The sequence below is a fragment of the Hipposideros armiger genome, unplaced genomic scaffold (genome assembly GCF_001890085.2).
Source record: "Hipposideros armiger isolate ML-2016 unplaced genomic scaffold, ASM189008v1 scaffold_46, whole genome shotgun sequence".
Classification (NCBI taxonomy): domain Eukaryota; kingdom Metazoa; phylum Chordata; class Mammalia; order Chiroptera; family Hipposideridae; genus Hipposideros; species Hipposideros armiger.
In genome coordinates this window covers 2,422,183-2,426,044 of record NW_017731396.1, presented here as the reverse complement: position 1 = coordinate 2,426,044, position 3,862 = coordinate 2,422,183, and the positions used below count along the sequence as shown (strand labels likewise).

At 49.7% G+C, this 3,862-nt stretch overlaps 1 protein-coding gene across 1 annotated transcript in view; it reads left to right on the top strand.

Annotated features, from left to right (window-relative positions):
* TNFRSF8 (TNF receptor superfamily member 8) overlaps positions 1-1,335 on the top strand; it is a 78,470-nt gene extending 77,135 nt beyond the window's left edge. The window contains exon 16 of the mRNA XM_019639703.1: positions 996-1,335. Coding sequence (XP_019495248.1) covers positions 996-1,214 — 219 coding nt within the window. The 3' untranslated portion in view covers positions 1,215-1,335. The remainder of the gene's footprint in view (positions 1-995) is intronic.
* Positions 1,336-3,862: the final 2,527 nt, after the last annotated feature.

Below are 3,862 nucleotides of genomic sequence, written 5' to 3'. Positions count from 1 at the left end.
TCCCAAGCCAGTTCTTAACCATCACGCCACTCGGCCGGCCCACCATTCCTTTCTTTTAACGCCAACATTTCTACATGGAGAAAAGTTTCCATTCTTCAATTTTTAAACATAATAGAACACACAGCATGAGTTCAAGTTTCAAATTATGGGAGAGCACATTCCAATATGCTTGGGTCAAACAAGCTCTGTGACAATACCGAGAGAGTTCATGAAAAAGGAATTCAACGATTTGGAAGATAATCAAATACCTTTTGGCTAGGTGGGCCAACGCATTAGTAGTAAATTATTTAATAATGCCATCTTTTAGACTTCTAATTATTATTAAAGAATACTCAGGATTATGTAGCTATACTTTCTGAGTTACTCAGACTCATTCCATTTTGAAGGCTGCAGGTAAATGTTATGTACTACAATATTCCATGAGACCATTTCCCCTTTGCACTTCCTAAACCAACATTTTCCTGAAGACATAGCTATTTTTAGAATATATTAGTGTAGACTGTCCCAGCTGGTCAGGGCTGGGGTAGCCTGGAGCTGGCACTTCTAGACTGGCCCTTACAAGTGTGAATTCTGGGGCGAGATGCCAGGGTTTAAGTATTGGCCCGGACACTTACTAATCCCGAGCAAGTTACTTGGCTCCTCTGTGCCTCAGTTTCCTTATCTGTAAAATGGGGGACATGATAAATTAGCCGCCTCATAGGGTGGCTGTGAGAATTAACATGTGTCAAGGGCCACATACACAGTAACACTATGAGATGTTCGCCATGATTTTATTATTCACACAAGTTAAAAGCAGCATGACTTCTCCTAGAACTCTGCACACAGGTGCATCAGGCTATCAAGGCTGAGAAGCCCGGGGTAGCATGTGGCAGCTTTCAAGCAGAGAGGGAGACTCACTGGGGTCTGTAGAGATGAAGAAATTGGGGCTTCGCAGTTCAGAGACTGGGGGAGATCGGGGCACCCTGTGGCAATACCTCTTTCCTCTGTGCCCACAGCAACTGACGAGCACTGTGACAGACCCCTGCACAGAAAAACTGGGGTTAATGAGTCCCCCGGCTGTGGAGACCTGCCCCAACGTGGGGGCAACCTCCCTGGAGAGCCTGCGGCTGCGGGATGCCAGCCCAGTTGGCAGCCCCTCGTCCCCCAGGGAACTTCCTGAGCCTCGAGTAACCACAGAGCATACCAATAACAGGATCGGTGAGTTGGCCTGTTGAGAGGGGTCCTGGCATGGTCAGGCTTAAGAGGACGGTGGGGAGATAGGTGCTGGGTCTTGGGCCCCCAACTGGAACCAGATACCCTGGGTCTGGAAGGACCAGCAAGGAAGAGATGTGGGTTCTCCCAAGGGCCCTTGCTTTTTGTGAAAGGGTTCAACTGTTCGTAGATCCTCGTATATCACGCCGGTTGTAAAATAGCAATAGTGGTAGTACTGACCTCATTGCGCCAGTGAGAGAATTTATGAAATAACCACATGACGCTATCTTGGTGGGGTGGCAGGAGGGAGAAGGGGCTTTCCAAGCCTGGTGCCTGCTACTATTCAAGAGAAAAGTGAATGGCACTCCAAGCTCCCAACAAGGAGCTCCTGAGGGGAACAGGAGGAAGATACGCAGTGGCATAAGACCTCCACTTGTCTGACGCATTCTGGGCCCTGTGCAAATGTCACCTCTTGTTGTCACACAACCTTCTGAAGACGAGTTCTTCTTCCCCTTTTCGCAATTGAGGAAGCTGCGGCTCAGGCGGATAAAATGATTTTCCTTGGCACACAGCTACGCAGTGGCAGAGCTGGGCCTCAATCTCACATCTGTGGGACTCTGAAACCTGGTTTGTCAACAGCACCACCTGGCACAGAGGCCAGCACTCTCCCATCCTGCAGCTGCCCTCCAACTCTGACAACCTTCCACTGTGGCCTTTCCCCGCACTCCTTGCCCCCTCTCCTACTTCTGTCTGTCCTGGTATGACCAGAATTCTTCTCTCACATTGTATACCTGTCCACATTCCACCCTCCATATTCAAACCCTCCAGGGGCCCCTGTTACCTTCAGGATGAATTCTAAGGATTCTTATTCCAGCATTCAGTGCTGGTCACAAGCTGCATTCCCCCCACCAGACTCGCCTGCCTCCTGTCATTGAGTCCTCCCACTCAGCGACAGTTTCCTGAATTTACCCAGCCCTCTCTCTCATCAGGGCTTCTCTGTGGGAGCTGCTTCCTCACCTGGAACAGCCAACTCCACCCCCTTGAGTCTATTGGGATGTCGGAAAAGTCATGACGTATTTTTTTGTTTGTTTTTCGTTGCAAAAATGCGTCATGACTTTTCCGACAACCCAATAGTTAACTCCTGATGTCCTGAGTAAACTGCTTATTTGCCTCCTCCTCCAGGGAGCCTTCCCTGCCCTTTCCACTCTCCTGTTTAGACTACATGCACCTCTGTGGCGCTCCTCCAGACCCCAGGCCACCCCTCCCAGTGTCTTTAGCACCAAACAGTGTGACTGTGTTTGTGGCCTCCCGCTGCCCCCTTGCCGGCCTGTGAGCTCCCTGGGGCAGGGCCTCAGTGGGCTCCATCTCTGTCTTCTCTGGAGGGTTCGCCGGCACTTGGATAATGCTACAGAGGCATTTGGAATTGTCCCACATAGTTCTATGACAAGCACTGGTGGGTAGAACTCTTTAGGACAGAGTCTTCTGTACCAAACGGAAACTTGTAGAATTGTAGTTTTCAGCAAGTTTTATTTGAAAAAAAAAATGTATTTTGGGAAATACCACCAAAGGCATCTCATTCAAATTTCCTCAGAAGTCCTAATTTGGTTGTTTGAGCCAATGCTGAGTGCAGTGCCTGGAACTGCAGGGGTGGGGCTCTGGGAGTGTTGCGGGGGTGGTGGAGGTAGGTACCAGGCTCCCAGGACAGTTGGGGAATGGGGCTGGGGTGTGGGCAACCTATCTGGAGCCAAGCCAGCCTATAAGACTTGCTGATAAGTGGGATGGTGGGAGGGAAGGCTGTGGAAGTCCTCTTGGGACACCCAAGAGACAGTGAGTTCTTTGTCCTCCTGACGCCACCCCAGAGGAATGCCCCCCATCTAGTTCCCCAGGGGGACCAAACTCTGGCCTGAGCTTCATCACCCCACCTCTGGCACTAGGTGGGGCAGCCCCTTTGCCCCACTTTCACCCCCATCCCACCAAGACAACTTCCTTGATTCTGGAGTCCTGGGTGAGGCCAGATGTCCAAGCAGCTTCTGGAAGACCTTCCCTCTCCCACCTTGGGGGCAGGCAGCCCTATGATGGGGGACAGAGCCAGTAGAATCAGACCCAGGGAATGTGAGGAGGGTGATAGCCTGGCCCCCAACTTTGCCTTCTTCTACCTCNATATATATATATATATATATATATATATATATATATATATATATATATGTATATATTGGATGTCTGTGCTGCTTTCTAGGTGCTGGGGACCCAGCAGAGAACAAACAGACAAGGTCCCTTAAATAAACAAAGGAATTACAACACCTGTTATGAAGAAAAGTAAAGCAGCTGTTCTAGTTAGGAGGGTCAGGAAAGGTGGCACCTGAGGAGGTGCCATCTGAGCAGAGACTGGACTGAGGTGGGGAATTGAGTTACGGAGGTATCTGGATGACGGGCGACCCAGGCAGAGGCAACTGCAAGCACAAAGGCCTGACGTGCTTTGTGTGTTCAGGACGAGCCAGGACAGAGGGGTCAAGTGTCATGAAGTCAGACAGAAGTGAGGACAGCCCCAGTTGTTAGGATCAGTCAGTTCCGGGGACTGGGGATATGGGTATTTCTTATATTTAGCTTTGAATGTTTTTAAATTTAAAAATTCTAAAGAGAGCCAATGGAAGGTTAAAAGACAGATGGG